Genomic DNA, 18085 nt, shown 5'->3' with positions numbered 1-18085 from the left:
GAATGAGGAGCTGGGAGTCTGGAGGATCCCAATCTGTTGCTCAGAACAAGAGCAACCATTGAACAATTAGATACTCAATCAGTACAGTCTACGTGAGAGACTAGTTAATTTGGAAAATGGCTGAGTAGTCCATCAATCTAGTTGGCTAATGAACCTGCACAGTCCAAAGACCCACGAGATTGGGACAGTCTGAGGCTTCCTCTTCTACACCTTGATGAAACAGATGAAATATAATCACTATAGAGCAGGGTAGGGAACATGATAAAATTTAAGAAACATTCACGAAAGAAGATTTAAAGCAGAATATGAAATGTCTGACCTAGATGACAAAGTTTGGTTCAATGATTGCATGCAAAGGAGAAGGGGACTTGCTGGTCAGGGCTTAGTACAGAGGTCCAAATATATAGCAAAAACTGTTTTTGGCCCCTTTTCGAGGCAGGATTGTGCATTTTGGAGGTTGATTAAAAAATATGATAAGTATTTGAAGGTTAAAGTAACATGATTAAATTTACTTTGCTTTCATTAACTGATAATAATTACAAATTTTGCATCAATGAAAATGTCAGGAGCTGGACAAAAGTGAACAGCACAGTAAAAACAGGAAATATGCAAAGATGCGCACGTAGAATAAACGTCAGAGGATACACGTAACATCGAAAGGACTGAGAGATGGGCAGAGTTGTCTTGTTAGCAAGAAATGAAATTAAATTGATATGAAGGAGTGACATTGTGCCAGAAGATGTAGAATCTGTGCAGGAAGAGTTGAGAAATTGCAAAAAAGTTATGTACAGGCCTCCAAGTAATAGTCAGGAAATGGGGAAGATGATAAATCAGGAGATAGAAAAGGTTGTATGAAAGCACTATTACAATTAGCATGGGGAACTTCAATATGCAGCTGGACTGGAAAATCGGGTTGGTAGCAGATCTTAAGGAAAATAATTCATGGAATGTCCACAAGATGTTTCTTTTTGGAGCAGCCTGTGGTGTTGCCCACTAAGGATCAGACAATTGTGGATATAGTGATGTGTAATTAGGCAGATTTGATGAGGGAGCTTAAATAAAGGAATTCCAAAGGGACAGTGATGATAATTCACCCTGTAGTTCGTAAGGGACAAACAGGAATCAAATACAACAATATTTTAAGTGAATGAAGGTAACTACAAAGACATGAGGGAAGTGCTGGCCAGAGTTAACTGGAAGGGGTGCATAGCAGGGAAGACAATGGAGCAGCAATGACTGGAGTTTCTGGGGGAAATTTGTGAGGTACAGCAGAAATTCATCTCAAGGAAGAAAAAACATACTGTGGGGTGGATAAAGCAAACCACGGCTGACAAGGGAAGTCAGGAACAACATGAAAGAAAAAGAAAAACCATGTAATAATTAGATTAGATTACTTACAGTGTGGAAACAGGCCCTTCGGCCCAACAAGTCCACACTGACCCTCCGAAGAGCAACCCACCCAGACCCATTCCCCTACGTTTACCCCTTCACCTAACACTACAGGCAATTTAGCATGGCCAATTCACCTAACCTGCACATTTTTGGACTGTAGGAGGAAACCAGAGCACCCGGAGGAAACCCACGCAGACACAGAGATTCCACACAGACAGGTGCCTGAGGCAGGAATTGAACCCAGGTCTGGCACTGTGAGGCAGGAGTGCTAACTGCTGTGCCACCATGGTCGAGGTAAGCGGGAAGCCTTGAAAAACTAATGGAGGATAATTTTTTTAAAAAGCAATAAGGAGAAGATGATATATAAGTGTAAGCTAGTTAGTAACATAAAAAATTCTAAGACGTAAGAGAGGGGCAATAGCGGACAATGGAGCACTGAAAAATGAGGTAATAGGCACGGTAGCACAGTGGTTAACACTGCTGCCTCACAGTGCCAGAGACCTGGGTTCAATTCCTGCCTCAGGCGACTGACTGTGTGGAGTTTGCACGTTCTCCCCGTGTCTGCGTGGGTTTCCTCCGGGTGCTCCGGTTTCCTCCCACAGTCCAAAGATGTGCAGGTCAGGTGAATTAGCCATGCTAAATTGCCCGTAGCGTTAGGTAAGGGGTAAATGTAGAGGTATGGGTGGGTTGCGCTTCGGTGGGTCGGTGTGGACTTGTTGGGTCGAAGGGCCTGTTTCCACACTAATTAATCTGAAAAAAGGCGGAGAAATTGAATTGGTACTTTGCATCAATTTTCACACGGGAAAAAACTGGCAACATACCAGAAATTCAAGAGCATCAGGGGGCAGAGGAGAGTGTAGCAGCCATCATCAAAAAGTGCTGGAGAAACTGAAATGTCTGAAGGCAGATAAATCATCTAGATGGGATGGGCTGAAGGAGGTAGCAGCAGACATTTGAGAGACGCTGGTGGTGATCTTTCAGGAATCACTGGAGTACGGGAGAGTCCCAGAGGACTGGAAAATCGGTAAATATAACATCTTTACTTAAGTAGTTAGAGAGTCAGAAGGCAAGAAATTATAGGCCTGTTAGCCTGACCTCAGTCGTTGTAAGATTTTCGAGTCCATTATTAAGGATGAGATTGCACAGTATTTGGAAGCTTATAGCTAGAACAAATAGAGTTGTTATCTCTGAGTTGTTGCCCATGCAGCATGGTAATACAGGGCAGAGTCAGCATCACTTCTTCAAGGGGAGGGTCACCTCTAGTGTCCCTGCTGACTTCATTTGTGGGAAGCGCACCCAACTCCTCGAGAATTATGTCAGGGAACCGGAGCTGGATGAACTTCAGATCATTCGGGAGGTGGAGGGGGTCACTGAGTGGAGTTACAGGGAGGTAGTTACTCCACAGCCATGTGTAGATAGATGGTTTACCATCAGGGGTAGGAAAGGGAACCAGCAGGCAGTACAGGGATCTCCTGCAATGGTTCCCCTCAACAGCAAGCATACCATGTTGAATACTACTTTTTTTTGGGGGGAGGGGGTAAGGAGAGGAAGAAACAACTTACTAAGGATAAACAATGGAACACAGGTCTCTGGTGCAGAGTCTGTCCCTGTTGCTCAGAGGGGAAGACGGGAAAAGCGGAGCAGAGCTTTAGTCACTGGGAACTCCATAGTTAGGGGAACAGATAGGAGGTTTTGTGGGAACAACAGAGCCTCACGATTGGTGTGTTGCCTTCCAGGTGTCAGGGTTTGTGATGTCTCTCATTGTGTTTTCGGGATCTTTGAGTGGGTGGGGGAGCAGACGCAAGTCGTGGCCCACATAGATAGGAAGAAAGGTGTGGATCTAAGGCAGAAATTCAGGGAGTGAGGATGGAAGCTTATAGCTAGAACAAATGGAGTTGTTATCTCTAAGTTGTTGCTTATGCCGCGTGCTAGTGAAACGAGGATCAGGGAGAGTGCAGAGCTGAACACATGGCAGGAGGGAGGGTGTTGGGTTCTTGGATAATTTAAGTTCTTTCTGAGGAAGTTGGGACGACCTCTACAAACAGGATGGCCTTCACATGAACCAGAGGGATACCAATATCCTGGGGAAGAACTTTATTTAAGAGGAGAAAGTGAAGACTGCAGATGCTGGAGATTAGAGCTGATAATGTGTTGCTGGAAAAGCGCAGCAGGTCAGGCAGCATCCAAAGAGCAGGACAGTCGACGTTTCGGGCATGAGCCCTTCTTCAGGATACTCTCCTGCTCCTTGGATGCTGCCTAACCTGCTGTGCTTTTCCAGCAACACATTTTCAGAAGAAATTTACTTATGCAAGGACGTTCAAACTAATGCAGCAGGAGGAATGGGAACCTGGATTGTAATTGAGGGTAGTGAGGATAGGGATAGGTTTACAATGTCGCGAGAGGGCACCGGCAATCAGGATGTTGGTTTGAAATGTGTGTACTTCAATGCCAGGACCATCAGGAGTAAGATGTGTGAACTTGCAGCATGGATTGCTACCTGGGATTTTGAGAGACATGGCTAGAGGGGGGACAGGAATAGTTATTGTAGATTCCGGGATTTAAATATTTCAGTAAGAACAGAGATGGTAAAGTTGAGGGTGGGGGGTGGTATGTGACATTGTTAATCAAAGGTAGCATTACAGCAGCTGAGATAATATTTAAGGACTCATCTTAGATAGTTTGGACTGAGGTTAGAAACAGGAAAGATTACCCTGTTGGGAGTTTCTATAGATCACTGAATTGTTTCAGGGATGAAGAGGAAAGGATAGCAAAGACGATTCTCAAGAGAAGCAAGAGTAACAGTGTAGTTGTCATTGGGGACTTTAATTTTACCCAATACTGATTGGGAATGCTATAGCTTAAGTGGTTTAGATGGGTCAATTTTTGTTCAATATGCGCAGTATGTAGACTGGCTAATAAGGGGCAATGCCATACTGGATTTGATACTGGGGAATGAATCCAGCCAGGTGTTAGATTTGGAGGTGGGTGAGCACTTTGGCGACAGTGACCATAATTCAGTTGTTTCCAATAGCAATGGGCAGGGATAGGTATATACCACAGAGAAAGAGGTATAACTGGGGGAAAGGTAATTGTGATATGATTGGAGAAGATTTAGGATGCATAGGAGGGGGAAGGAAACTGCAGGGGATGGACACATTTGAAATGTGGAACTCATTCAAGGAACAGCTACTGTGGGTGCTTTATACGCTTAAGCAGGGATAGTTGCTGAGAGAGGGAGCTATGGTTTGCTAAAGAAGTTGAAGCTCTTGTCAGGAGAAAGGAGGTGGTTTATATTAAGATGAGGCATGAAGGCTCAGTTCGGGTACTTGAGTGTTATAAGTATGCCAAAAAAAATCTAAACAGAGGGCTAAGAAGAGCCAGGAGGGGACATGAAAAGTTGTTGGTGGATAGGATCAAGAAAAACTCTTCTATATGTATATCAGGAATAAAAGAATGACCAGAGTAAGGATACTAGAGTAAGAATAAGGGCTAATCAAAGACAGTATTGGGAAGTCGTGTGTGGAATCTGCGGACATAGGAGAAGTGCTTAATGAATTCACATTGGAAAAGGGCAATGCTTGTGAGAATACAGAAATGCAGGCTACTAGATTAAATGAGATTGCAGTTAACAAAGATGAGGTTTTAGCAATTTTGGAAGATCTGAGAAAAAAAAAGACTCTGGGCTGGATGGGATTTATCCTTGGATTGTCTGGGAAGCCAGGGAGGAGATTGCAGAGCCTTTGGCTTTGATCTTTATGTCATCATTGTCAACAGGAGTAGTGCCAGAAGATCGGAGAATAGCAAATGTTGTTCCCTTGTTTAAGAAGGGGAGTTGGAACAATCCTGGTATAGGCCAGTGAGCCTTACTTCAGTTGTGGGTAAGGTGTTGGAAAAGGTTATAAGAGATAGGATTTATAATCTGGAAAGGGATAATTTGATTAGGGATAGTCAACACTACTCTGAGAAGGGCAGGTTGTGCTTAACTAACCTTACTGAGTTCTTCAAGGTGACAAAACAGGTGGATGAAGTTAAAGTGGTTGATATGGTGTATATGGACTTCAATAAGGTGGTTGATAAGGTTCTACACTGTAGGCTACTGCACAAAATATGGAGTTTCGGGATTGAAGGTGATTTAGCGGCTTGGATCAGAAATTGGCTAGCTGAAAGAAGACAGTGGTGGTGCTTGATGGGAAATTTCCACCCTGGAGCTGTTACCAATGGTGTGCCGCAAGGATCTGTTTTGGGGCCAGTGCTGTTTGTCATTTTCATAAATGATCTGGATGTGGACGTAGAAGGATGGGTTGCGGATGACACTGAGGACAGTAGAGTTGTGGATAGTGCCGAAGGATGTTGTGGGTTAGACAGACATAGATAAGGTACAGAGCTGAGCTGAGAAGTGGCAAATGGAGTTTAATGCAGAAAAGTTTGAGGCATTTCACTTCAGAAGAGGTAACAGGAATGCAGAGTACTGGGCCAAGGGTTAAATTCCTGGTCGTATAGATGAACAGAGAGATCTCAGGTGTCCAGGTGCATAAATCCCTGAAAGTTGCCACCCAGGTTTATAGGATTGTTAAGAAGACATATGGTGTGTTGGTGCTTACTGGTAGGGGGATCGGGTTTCGGAGCCACAAGGTCATGCTGCAGTTGTACAAGACACTGGTAAGGCCACACCTGCAGTATTGCATACTGTTCTGGTGGCATTATAGGAAGGACGTGGAAGCTTTGGAAAGGGTTCAGAGAAGATTTACCAAGACGTTGCCTGGTATAGAAAGAAGGTCTTACAAGGTAAGACTGAGGGAACGGAGGCTGTTTTCGTTGAAAAGAAAAAGGTTGAGAGGTGACTTAATCAAGACGTATAAGATAATCAGAGGGTTAGATAGAGTGGACAGTGAGAGCCTGTTTCCTTAGATGGTGAAGGCTAACACGAGGGGACATAGATTTAAGACAGACATCAGGGGTAGTTTCTTTATTCAAAAAGTAGTAGAGGCATGGAACGGCCTGACTGCAACAGTAATAGCCTCACCTATGTTAAGGGCATTTAAATGGGCACTGGACATACATTTGGATAATAATGGAACGGTGCAGGTTAGATGGGCATCAGATTAATTTCACAAGTCAGTGCAACCTCGAGAGCCAAAGGGCCTGTACTGCGCTGCAACATTCTATGTTTATGCACTTTGGGAGGAAGAATAAAGGAGCAGACCATTTTCTAAATGGGGAAAAGCTTTGGAAATCTGAAGCACAAAGGGAATTGGAATCCTAGTTCAGGATTCACTTAAACTTAAGGTGTAGGTTCAGTTGGCAGTCAGGAAGGACATTTCAAGGCGGCTAGAATGGAAGGTCAGAGGAATGCAAGACCTTGCAGCCCAAGTTCATAGTTCCTTGAAAGTAGAGTCAATGGTAGGCAGGATAGTGAAGAAGGTATTTCCTACACTTGCCTTTATTGGTCAGTGTATAGGAGTTGCGATGCTATGTTGCAGATGTACGAGACATTGGTTGGGCCACAATTGGAACGGTGTTCAATTCTGGTCTCCCTGATTATAGAAAAGACGTTGGTAAACCTGACAGTGTTCCAAAATGATTGACAAGGATATTGCTGGGGTTGGAGGGCTTGAGTCATTGGTAGTGGCTCAATAAGCTGGGGTATTTCCCCTGGAGCGTCAGAGGCTGAGGGATGACCTTATAGAGGTTTATACGTTTTCACAGGGGAGGGGAGACTAAATGGGAGGGCATTGGTTTAAGGTGAGAGGGGAAAGATTTAAAAGAGACCTAATGAGGAATCCTTTATATGCAGAGGGTAGTGCGTGTAATGAATGAACTCCCAGAGGAAGTGGAGGAGGCTGGTACAATTACAACATTTAAAAGGCATCTGGATGGGGAGATGAATAAGAGATGTTTAGAGGGATGCTGGCATATTGGAATCAGATTAATTTAGGATAAGTGGTCAGCATGGACGAATTGGTATGAAGAGTCTGTTATCATGCTGTACAATTCTATGAGAACACATAAAATAGAACAGTACTGCACAGAAACAGGCCCGTTGGCCCAAATTGGGCTAGTCATGATGCCAAATTAAACTAATCCCTTCTGCCTCCCCATAGTTCATATCCTTCCATTCCTTGATTATTCATTTGCCTACCAAAATGGCCCCTTAACGCTTCTATTGTATCTGCCTTCACCAGTACAGTGGCAGCACATTTCAGGCAACTCCCACTCTCTGTAAAAATTAACTTGCCCCTCACATCTCCTTTGAACTTTCCCCCTTTTACCTTAAATGCATTTCCTCTTATATCAGACATTTAAATTCTGGGATAAAGATTCTGACTGACAACTTACTTATGCTTCTCATAATTTTATAAATTTCAGTCAGCTCTCCCCTCAGCCTCTGCTGCTCCAGAGAAAACAACCCCAGTTTTTTCAGCATCTACTTACAGCTCATACGCTCTAATCCAGGCAGCACCCTGGTAAACCTCTTCTGCACCCTCTCCAAAGCCTCCACACCTCTCTTGTAATGTGGTGACCAGAATTGAAAGCAATACCCCAAGTGTGGCCTAAGTAAAGTTTTATAAAACTGCAACATGACATCCAGACTCTTGTATTCAATGCCCCTACTACTAAAGGCAAGCACACCAATTGTCTTCTTTACCACTCTATCTATTTGTGTGGCCACATTCAGGGAGCTGTGGGCTACGACGCCAAGATCTCTCCGTACATCAATGCTGTTAAGGTTCCTGCTATTAATTCTAATGCTTCCCATTAACATTTGATCTCCCAAAAGGCAACGCTTCACACTTGCTCGGATTAAACTCTATCATTTCTCTGCCTGTACATGGAACTGATCTATATCCTGCTCTCTTCTGTGATGACCTTCTCCATTATCCACAACTTCCCTGATCTTCACGTCATCTGCAAACTTACTATCTTACCCATCTATATTTTCATTCAAGTCAATTATATAACCAGAAGTCCCAGTACGGATCCCAGTGGAACAATACCTGTAGTCAGAAAAACACCCTTCCACCACTACATGCTGTCCTCTATGGGTGAGCTAATTCTGAATTCAAATGGCCAAGTTATCATATATCCCACACATCTTAATCTTCTGGATATGCCTACCATAAGGGACCTTGTCAAAAGTCTTAGTAAAATCTATGTAAACACCATCCACTGCTCCACCGTAATCAATGACCCTCGTCAACACCGCAAAAAAAAGCAATCAAGTTAGCAAGACATGACCTGTCCTACACAAAGCCATGCTGACTGTCCCTAATTAGGCCATGCTTTTCCGAACACACGAGTATCCTATCTCTAAGAATCCCCTCCAAAAACATCCAACTACTGATGTGAGAATTTCATGGATTTTCTTGGATAAACTTCTTGAATAGAGGAATAACATTTGCTACTCACCAATCCTCAGGGACCTCTCCATGGCTACAGAGGATATAAAGATCTCGGTCAAGGCCCCAACAATCTTCTCTTGCTTCTCTCAGTAACCTGGAGTACATTACATTGGGCCTTGGGGACTTATCTACTTTAATGCTCTTCAAGAGACCCAATACCTCAAAACATCTAAGCACATTAGCTTGCCCCATACTAATCTCACCATCCTCCATGTCACTGTGCTTGGTGAATACACAAAGTATTCATTTTAGGATCTCATCCATATCCTCTGTTTCCAAGCACAAGTTCCCTCCTTTATTGTTAAGTGGTCCTGCCCTCTCCCTAGTTTTCCTATTGCTTTTAATGTACATATAAAATGCCTTGGGATTCTCTCTAACCCTACTTGCCAAGGACATTTATGGCCTCTCCATGCTCTCCTAATTCTCTGCTTAAGTTCTTTCCTGCTTACTTTATATTCCTCACGGGATCTGTCTGATTTTAGCTTTCTAAACCTTACATATGCTTCCTTTTCCTTTTTGATTCACAACTTCCCATGTTATCCAAAGGCACCTTGCCAGCTTTGCTCTTTCTCCTTACTTGAACATGCTGGTCCTGAATTCTGATCAGGTCTTTAAACAACTCCCACATGTCAAGTGTGGACTTGTCTGATAACAGGTACTCCCCATGATCACTCCCAAGCTCCTGCCTAATATTGACATAATTCGCTCTCCCCAAATTTAGTACCTTTTTGCAACAACCTGACTCTTTTATAGCTATCTTAAAACTAAGGAGTTGTGATCACTATTTCCAAAATGCTCTCCATTGACAGGTCAGTCACTTTGCCAGGCTCTTTTGCCAATACAGGATCCAGCCAATATAGGATCCAGCCAATACAGGATCCAGATTGGCAACTCTTCTAGTGGGACTATCCATATAATGTTTTAAGAAACCCAATTGGTTGCACCTAACAAAGTGTGCCCTAAGTCTCTTGCTCTATGCAAGTCCTGGTCAATATTGGGGAAGTTAGAGTCACCTATTATGAAAACCCTGCTGTTTTGCATCTTTTCATGATCTGCCTACATATTTGTTCCTCAATGTCTTGGTGTCTGCAAGGTTTGTGAAGATTTGTAGCTCTAGGGTGTAGGTTTGCTTGCTGAGCTGTAGGTCTTGGTGTCTGTTGGGGGAGGCCTATGGCATAATCCCATCAGAGCGACTGCACCCTTATTTTTGAGCTTTATCCGTATTGCCTCAAAGAATGATCCCTCCAACATGTTCTCTCTCACTGCAGCTGCGACATTCTTCCTAATTAGTAATGCATCTCCTCCATCTCTTTTATCTTCCACTCAATCGCATCTAAAAGATCAAAACTCTGGAATACTGAGCAGTCAATTCTATCCCTCTCTCGCACAGGTCTCCATAATAGCTACATCATAGTCCCATGTACTGATCCAAACTCTTACCCATAACGCTCCTTGTATTGAAATAAACATACTTCAGCCCATCAGCCCCATCATGTTCATTAACCTGTCCCTACTTGTCCTGCCTTTTAGACTTACTAGTTATAACATCTATCATCCCTGATCTGCAGCTCTTGTTCAGAGCTCCCTAACATTCTAGTTTAAACCTGCCCGAGCAGCACTGGCAAACCTCTCTGCAGGAATACTAGTTCCCCTCCAGTTTAATGCAACCCATCCCTCCTATACAGGTCAATCCTACTCCAAAAAAGATCTCAATGATCCAAGAACTTGAAACTCTGTCTGCTGCACCAGCTCCTTAGTCACACATTCATCCATCCTATTTTTTTTGCTACCTATGGACTCCATGACTCTCTGGATCAGTGGTGCTGGAAGAGCACAGCAGCTTTATTCCTCATGAAGGGCTTGTGCCTGAAACGTCGATTTTGCTGCTCGTTGGATGCTGCCTGAACTGCTGTGCTCTTCTAGCACCATTGATCCAGAATCTGGTTTCCAGCATCTGCAGTCATTGTTTTTACCTCTATGACTCTCTGTACCAGTGAGGTTATATAAAGTTCTAGTTAGACTGGATTTGGAACATTATGAGCAGTATTGGGCCCCATAATCTAAGGAAAGATGTGTTGGCATTAGAAGTCATCCAGACAAGTTTTACAGGAATGATCCCAGGGATGAAGGACTTATCATATGGGGTGCAACTGAGGACTCTGGAGTTTAGAAGAATGAAGGGTGGGGGAGGGTGTGATCGAATTTAAACTTACAGAGGCATGGATAGAGTGGATGTGGAGAAGACATTTCCAATGGTAGGAGGGCATAGGTCAACCCTTTAAAACTGAGGTGAGGAGGAATTTCTTCAGCTGGACGGTGTTTAATCTATGGAACTCATTGCCTCAGAAGGCTATGTAGGCCAAGTTATTGAATCTATTTAAGACAATCAGAGATTTGTAAGGGGATCATTGTTTACAGGGAAAAGGCAGGAGAATGGGTTGAGAAACATATTAGTCATAATCGAATGGCAGAGCAGACTCGACTGGGCAAATTGCCTAATTCTGCTCCTGTAGCCTACGGTTCTGTCGTCATCTTACTCCCTGTCACATGTCATGTCTCACTTTGGAAGGTAGCTCGCACTTCCCTTGAATTGCATTTTTTTTTAAACAAGCTATGAGATATGCTTTTTCATCAAGATTTTAAAAATTAATCTACATGTCACAATTTAACATTTTCTGACAGGGAAATTCCATCAGCATTTCCAGTTTAAAAGCACATTGAACACCATTACTGGATTTAATGACATTATAACATTGGATATAAACATCCAAAAACAGAAATCTCAAACCATTCTGAAATTCACCGATTAAATGTTTTGCATTCTGCAGTTGCTAAACTGTTTAGATGTGAAGGGTTGGATGTTTACTGTTTTATAGCAATGCCCATGTACCTCATCTAAAGATCCACTGCTCATCTTAGAACCCAGAGATTTATTCTTGTGCCCAACCTTTACTTTCCATCAGCGATGATAGTGTCATCATTGTGGGCGGCACAGTGGCACAGTGGTTAGCACTACTGGCTCACAGCTCAAGAGACCCAGGTTCAATTCCCACCTCAGGTGACTGTGTGTGTGTGGAGTTTGCACATTCTCCCTGTGTCTGCGTGGGTTTCCTCTGGGTCCTCCAGTTTCCTCCCACAATCCAAAAATGTGCAGGTTAGGTGAATTGGCCATGCTAAATTGGCCGTAGTGTTAGGTGAAGGGGTAAACGTAGGGGGATGGGTCTGGGTGGGTTGCTCTTCGGCGGGTCAGTGTGGACTTGTTGGGTCGAAGGGCCTGTTTCCACACTAAGTAATCTAATCTAATCATCAGGAGGATAGCTGATTGATTTTCCTCCTCTTTTGATCCTACAGCTGTTGAAGCCACAGGCATTCAACAGCATTCCTACAACTTCGGGGTGACATGTTGTGGTTGGCACTATTGCCTCGTAGTACCAGGCTCCTGGGCTCGAATCCAGCCTCGGGCGACTGTCTGTGTAGAGTTAGCACATTCGCCCCGTACCTGTGTGGATTTCCTCCCACAATCAAAAGATGTGGGGTTAGGTGAATGCTGAATTGCCCACAGTGTTCAGGGAGGTGTAGGTTAGGTGTGGTAGTTCAGGGTAAATGTAGAGTAATAGGGTAGGGGGAATGGGTCTGGGTGGGTTACTCTTCGGAGGGTTGGTGTGGACTTTTTGGGCTGAATGGCCTGTTTCCAGAGTGGTGGGGAATGCTTGAGTATTCCTGAGTAGGGGATTCACCTTCATCATCTTCGTCCTCAGCATCTTCTGCATCCAGAGGATCATAATCATCTGGGTTTGTGCCATCTTCCATTTCCTCATCATCTTTAAAGTCATCCCTTTTTCTTAAATTTTTCTCGTCCTTGTCTTTATCTTCTTTCTGCAAAATTTCATTAAAATACTTTGTTTAGACATTCCCTGTTTAGATATATGATCTGTGTTGCAGTTATCAAATAAACAGCACAAGTTTTATGAGAAAATGAACAGATAGCTAACACAAAGCAAATCCATTGGTGAAAACATGGAGATTGAATGAAGACGACACAAAAACACCAATATGCAAATGAACAGACAACAGAAACATTTTCTCACACACACGCCTTTCAGATTGTGGGATGCTCAGTCAGTCAGTAGGAGCTGGATGATTGCCAGTAGAAAGAGAATTATAGAGAGGTGGGTGGGATTAGTCTGCAAAAGCCCCATGCATGTCACTGGCAGTATTTAGTGGGGATGGTCTGCCAATGGGGTCAAGGGCAGAGTCTTTTTTTCTCAGATACACTGGCCTTCAGATGAAGATAGAAATCAAATGTTCAGCAGGCTTTTTGACCACATGAAGCCTGATCTAATCATTTATCTGCTCACTATGAACATGTAAACATGATAGATTTCATCCTAGCTTCTTAAAAGTGGCTGCTGATTTTAATTTTCCAAAACTTCTAGAAATTGCAATTGGAGAGTAGCAAATGTGGCTCCTCCAATCAAGAAAGCAGGAATATTTGGACCGACTATCCTAACATGTTATCAGGAAAATGTTAGTAGCTATTAAGAAAAGAGCACTTAAAAGCTCTTCATGAAATCAGGCAGAGTCAACATGGTTTTGTGAAAAAGGTAATTGATTAATTTGTTAGAGTTCTTTAAAGAAGGAACAAACAACACAGCAGAAAGGGAACTGATGGTTGTACTATACTTACATTTGTGGAAGGTATTTGACAAAGTGTCACGTCAAATAGTAATGTGCAAAATAAAAGCTTATGGCATTGAGAATAACATTAGTACAAATATATTTGTCGATAGAAAGCATAGCTTGGCAAAAGCAGGAATTAGTATTGGAAACTCAGTTATTTACAATTATGACTTGGAGGAAGGGACTGATCGCATGATGCTACATTTTACATGGTTCAAAGTTGGGCAGGAAAGCAAACTGTAATGAGAACAAAAGGAGTCTGCAATGAGGCAGGTTAAGTGGGCGGCACGGTGGCACAGTGGTTAGCACTGCTGCCTCACAGCGCCTGAGACCCGGGTTCAATTCCCGACTCAGGTGACTGACTGTGTGGAGTTTGCACGTTCTCCCCGTGTCTGCGTGGGTTTCCTCCCACAGTCCAAAGAATTGGCCATGCTAAATTGCCCATAGTGTTAGGTAAGGGGTAAATGTAGGGGTATGGGTGGGTTGCGCTTTGGCGGGTCGGTGTGGACTTGTTGGGCCGAAGGGCCTGTTTCCACACTGTAAGTAATCTAATCTAAAAAAAAAGTGAATGGGTAAAAATTTAACAGATAGCAGTAGAGTAGGAAAATATGAAGATACATCTACTTTTAGAGAAATACCAAAAGAGCACATTGAAATGGGAAAGACTGAAATAACAATGGTGTACAATGGAATCTGGAACGCCCAATACATAAATCAAAGTTAGTATGTAGGTGATGAGGAAAATAAATGCAATGTGGAATGTAAAAGTAGGGATAAAGACAATGTGCTGGAGAAACACAGCTGGCCTATCAGCACGTGGAAACAGAAATAGTTAATACTTCAAATTCAATAGGGCATAGGTTTAGGGTGACAGGGGAAAGATATAAAAGATTTAAAAGAGACCTAAGGGGCAACTTTTTCACACAGACGTTGGTATGTGTATGGAATTAGCTGCCAGAGGAAGTGGTGGAGGCTAGTAAAATTGCAACTTTTGAAAGGCATCTGAATGGATAATGAATAGGAAGGGTTTGGAGGGATATGGGCCGGGTGCTGGCAGGTGCGACTCGATTGGGTTTGGATATCTGGTCGGCATGGATAAGTTGGACTGAAGGGTCTGTTTCTATGACTCAAGCTCTTCTTTAGAAGATTCTTTTTTCTAGCACTTCCTAGTTTTATTTCAGATCACAAGCATCTGCTGTACATTGCTTTTATAATAAAGAGATTGTTTGCTACAGTTACACAGTGTGTTAATGAGGCTGCATCCAGAGCGTTGTGCAATTTTGCAGTTCCTTATTTAAGTCGAGAAAATATATCAGAAGTGGTTCAGAGATGGTTCAAATGATACCTGAAACAGGGATGTTCTGAAGAAATTTTGGATGGCATGATGGATATCCATTGGAGTTTAGAAGAATGTGAGGTGGTCTTGGGAGAAAATGGCCTAGTAATATTATCACTAGACGATTAATCCAGAAACTCAACTAATGCTCTTGGGGAACTGGATTCAATCCTGCCATGTCAGATGATGGAATTTGGAATTCAATAAAAATCTGGAATTAAGAGCCTAATGATGACCATGAAACCATTGTTGATTGTCGGAAAAGCTCATCTCGTTCACTAACGTCAAGGAAGGAAAGTGCCATCCTTATCTGGTCTAGCCTGAATTCTTAATGCCCTCTGGATAATTAGGGATGGGCAATAATTGTCCTAGTCAGAGATGCCCACATCCTGTGAATTAATCTACTGAAATATACATGTTATGAAAAGACTTGAGAGGGTGAACGGACAATTGTGGAAGAGACTAGGGAATATGGTTTAAAAATAGGATATCTTCCAATCAAGGCAGAGATTAGGAGGCTTTTTTCCTGAGATTGAATGCTTCTGGAACTCCCTTCCCTTGGGGCAAGAAAGAGTTAGAGTCTTAATATTTTTAAGGTAGAGGCAGACTGACATCCTTCTTAGTTAAGTATCTGACATTATTGTACAGTTGGGGGTGGGGGTGGAGGGTGGGAAGAGAAGAGGCAGGAATATGGCGTTGAATCCACATTCACATCAACTATGATCATACAGAATGGCACAGCTACAAAGCCAAATGGCTTGGTTCTGCTCCTAATTGTCATACGTTTATTATATTATCAAGTACCTTCCGTCCATCCCTCTCTTCCTTTTTATCTTTCTCATCTCCTGATTTCCTCCGTTTTGTCTTTGGCTCATTACTCTCTTCATCCTTTTCTTCTTTCTTTTCCCTTTTCTCACTCTCTTTTTTCTCCTCTTTGCGATCTTTCTTGTCCTTTTCTTTTTTATCATCTTTTTCTGGAACAGTCACCAGTGCTTTATATATTCGATAACCAAAGTCCCTCTGTAACATTTCATTGAAGAGTTCAGCAAACAAAGAGACCTGCAAAGTAAAATGGTGTCAATGCATTAGAGTGGCGTCAGCCAGAGTACATACAACTGATTATTTATTTAAAGATTCCTAGTGGAGTATACTTACACCAATGGTTCACCACTGAATGACCAGAAACTGAACTGGCTGCACCAGGTAAATACGCTTGGCCAAAAAACTGATCAGAGGCAAGCAGTCATGTAGTGAGTAACTCACGATCTGACTCCCTAAGTATGTCCATTTTTTACAAGGCACAACCAGGAGTGTGACGGAATACTCCTCACTTGCCTGGATGATTGCAGCTCTGGCAACATTCAAAAAACTTCACATAATTCAGAACAAAACAGCTCATCCATCAACTTCAACATCCACCCTACCATTTCACAAAGGGCAGAAGAATATAGCGCCTACAGACACACTGTAACAATTCATCCAGGCTCCTTCCAAATCTATGTCTTCTACCATCTAGAAGGTAAAGGACAGCAGATGCATGGGAATACCACCATCCACAAGTTTCTCCATAACCCACACATTGACCTGACTTGGAATAATATTGTCATTCCTTCACCTTTGTTAGGGCTAAATCTTGAAACTCCCTCCCAACATCATTGTGGGTATTATTACAAATCAAGAACTGCATCGGTTTAAGGCAACATCTCAGCACCATCTTCTCCAGGACAATTATGTATGGATAAATAAATGATAGCCTATCCAGTGAAACCTACATCTATACATGAATTAAATCAAAATCTAATTTCTTTTTCCTGACTATTAACCCTCCCCGACAGGTCTGAGTGAGTAACCATAATACACATGCACTTACTTCAAAAGAATGTTCTTTATTATCTTCCAATCGGTAGTCTAGGAGCACACTCAGAGACATGACACTACAGTCAAACTTGCCCCCTTTGGCAGTCCAGTTAGGATGAACGATGATAGAAGGCTCATCAGGTAGAATGTAGCGTCTTTCACGTCGCTGACGTTCCACTTCTTCCTGGCGTTTTCTCTCCTCCTCCTGAAAGGATAGGATTAGAAGAATAGAATAATCCTCAACCACAAGTAAAATCAAAAAATCCCTACAGTGTGGAAACAGGCCATTTTAGCTCAACAAGTCCAAACAGACCCTCCAAAGAGTAACTCACTTAGACCCATTCCCCTACCTTATTACCCTACATTTCCCTTGACTAATGCATCTAACCCATACTAAATTGCCCATGTTCAGGGATGTGTAGGTTAGATGCATTAGTTAGGGGTATACATTGGATAATAGGGGTGGGTTGCTCTTCGGATGGGTCGATGTGAATTAGTTGAACCTGTTTCCACACTGTAGGGATTCTAAAAATAAACTACACATCCCTGAATACTATGGGCAATTTACCATAGCCAATTTACCTAACCTGCACATCTTTGGGTCGAAACCAGAGCACCCAGAGGAAGTCTACACAGACACTAGGAGAATGTGCAAACTCCACACAGACAGATGCCAGAGGCTGGAATCGAACCCAGTTCCTTGGCACTGTGAGGCAACAGTGCTAACCACCAAGCCACCATGCTGCCCTACTATGGAAGCTTCACATAAACCAAATCATCCGCCGACATCTTCGCCACCTCCAAACAGACCCAACCACCAGGGATATATTTCCCTCCCCACCCCTTTCCGCCTTCTGCACAGACTGTTCCCTCCATGACTACCTGGACAGGTCCATGCCACCCTCCTGTCTTGGCACCTTCCCCTGCCACCGCAGGAATTGCAAAACCTGTGCCCACGCCTCCTCCTTCACCTCCATCCAAGGCCCGAAAGGAGCCTTCCACATCCACCAATATCATTTATTGTATCCGTTGCTCCCGATGCGGTCTCCTCTACATTGGGGAGACTGGACGCCTCCTAGCAGAGCGCTTTAGAGAAAATCTCCGGGATACCCGCACCAATCAACCACACCGCCCTGTGGCCCAACATTTCAACTCCCCTTCCCATTCTGGCGAGGACATGGAGGTCCTGGGCCTCCTTCACCACCGCTCCCTCACCACCAGACGCCTGGAGGAAGAACGCCTCATCTTCCGCCTCAACCCCAGGGCATCAATGTGGACTTCAACACTTTCCTCATTTCCCCTTCCCCCAGCTCACCCTAGTTCCAAACTTCCAGCTAGCACTGTCCCCATGACTTGTCCTACCTGCCTTATCTTCTTTTCCACCTATCCACTCCACACCCCCCCGAGCTATCTCCTTCAT

At 43.3% G+C, this 18085-nt stretch overlaps 1 protein-coding gene across 2 annotated transcripts in view; it reads right to left on the bottom strand.

Annotated features, from left to right (window-relative positions):
- Positions 1 to 18085, bottom strand: part of ccar1 (cell division cycle and apoptosis regulator 1) — a 142542-nt gene that overhangs the window by 29225 nt on the left and 95232 nt on the right. For both annotated transcript variants that reach the window (XM_060841816.1, XM_060841815.1), the window contains exons 17-19: positions 16679 to 16870; positions 15613 to 15867; positions 12530 to 12668 (exon numbers count right to left, since the gene is read on the bottom strand). In XM_060841816.1, the coding sequence (XP_060697799.1) occupies positions 12530 to 12668; positions 15613 to 15867; positions 16679 to 16870 (586 nt within the window). The remainder of the gene's footprint in view (positions 1 to 12529; positions 12669 to 15612; positions 15868 to 16678; positions 16871 to 18085) is intronic.

The sequence above is a fragment of the Hemiscyllium ocellatum genome, chromosome 22, assembly GCF_020745735.1.
Source record: "Hemiscyllium ocellatum isolate sHemOce1 chromosome 22, sHemOce1.pat.X.cur, whole genome shotgun sequence".
In the NCBI taxonomy this organism is placed as follows: domain Eukaryota; kingdom Metazoa; phylum Chordata; class Chondrichthyes; order Orectolobiformes; family Hemiscylliidae; genus Hemiscyllium; species Hemiscyllium ocellatum.
This window is presented reverse-complemented; position numbering and strand designations above follow the sequence as displayed.